This window comes from Glycine soja, chromosome 1 (assembly GCF_004193775.1).
Source record: "Glycine soja cultivar W05 chromosome 1, ASM419377v2, whole genome shotgun sequence".
NCBI classification, from domain to species: Eukaryota; Viridiplantae; Streptophyta; class Magnoliopsida; order Fabales; family Fabaceae; genus Glycine; species Glycine soja.
This window is the reverse complement of record NC_041002.1, coordinates 24,264,453-24,265,757: the sequence shown is the minus strand read 5'-3', so window position 1 is coordinate 24,265,757 and position 1,305 is coordinate 24,264,453. Positions and strand designations below refer to the sequence as shown.

Sequence of the window (1,305 nt, the reverse complement as noted above, 5' to 3'; positions counted from 1 at the left end):
AGAGAAAAATATTTCAATTAAATCAAGCGTTCAGTAGAAGGACCCAATGTTTTAATCATCTGTTTCCTCTCTTGTTTTGATAAGCGTATTTGTAGTTATTTTAGATTTGCAGCATATACATCTTTGATTTAATTCTGTTTACATTGCTTTATATCAATGTCTGCTTGAATGAAACTTCATTGAATGAAAGAGATACAAAAAGAAAATGAAAAAAAATGAAAAAGAGAAAGGGAAAGAGGAGAAGAGAAAAACTAAGAGTGAGTTGGCTCGTGAAAAGAAAAGAGACGCTAGTCCATCCACAGGGAAAGAGGTGCCATATCCTTTGGTACCCTCAAAGAAAGACAAGGAGTGGCACCTAGCTCGCTTCCTTGATATCTTCAAGAAGTTGGAGATTACAATACCCTTTGGAGAGGCCCTTCAGCAGATGCCGCTCTACTCAAAGTTCTTGAAAGATCTGCTCACCAAAAAGAGAAAGTACATACATAGTGACACCATTATTGTGGAGGGAAATTGTAGTGCAGTGATTCAACGGATCCTTCCACCGAAGCACAAAGATCCTAGAAGTGTCACTATACCATGCTCTATTGGTGCTGTGTCTGTCAGTAAGGCTCTCATGGATTTAGGAGCCAGTATAAACCTGATGCCACTCTCCATGTGCCGGAGACTTGGGGAGTTGGAAATAATGCCAACCAAGATGACACTTCAATTAGCAGATCGTTCTGTTACTAGACCCTATGGCGTTATTGAAGATGTTTTGGTTAGAGTGAAGCATTTCACTTTCCCAACTGATTTTGTAGTGATGGACATTGAAGAGGATACTGAGATCCCCTTGATCTTGGGTCATCCCTTCATGTTGACTGCTAGCTGTGTAGTGGACATGGGGAAGAAAAAGCTTGAGATGGGAATTTCTGATCAGAAGATCAACATTGATTTATTTGATGAAGAAAAGCATTTGCTCAACTAGAATGTATGTTCAGAGGTAAAAGATGGAGGAGAGGAAATGGTTCTGAAGGTGGGAACCAAATTTGATCCAGACCCATAAAGTAAGATGCGTCAAGCTAATGACGTTAAACGGGCGCTTACTTGGAGGCAACCCAGTCCTTTTCCTTTTTAATTTTATGTTCACTGCATTTAGTTTGGGAATACTTGTTTTTTATTTTGTTGAATGATTAATTAGCATGTTTTGCATTGAAAATGGGGTTGATCAAGCTTCTTTTAAAGCTGTGAATGAAAAACACTTAGAAGTTTTTTTTCAGTCATCCATTCGCTTAGTGTGCCTCGTGTGCTAAGCGAATGATCCTTCAT

The 1,305-nt window shown here is 38.9% G+C and overlaps 1 protein-coding gene across 1 annotated transcript; it reads left to right on the top strand.

Moving 5' to 3' along the window:
• Positions 1 to 205: 205 nt before the first annotated feature.
• Positions 206 to 964, top strand: LOC114416121. The gene has a single exon (XM_028381013.1). The coding sequence runs from the start codon at positions 206 to 208 to the stop codon at positions 962 to 964; it is 759 nt and encodes a 252-aa protein (XP_028236814.1).
• Positions 965 to 1,305: the final 341 nt, after the last annotated feature.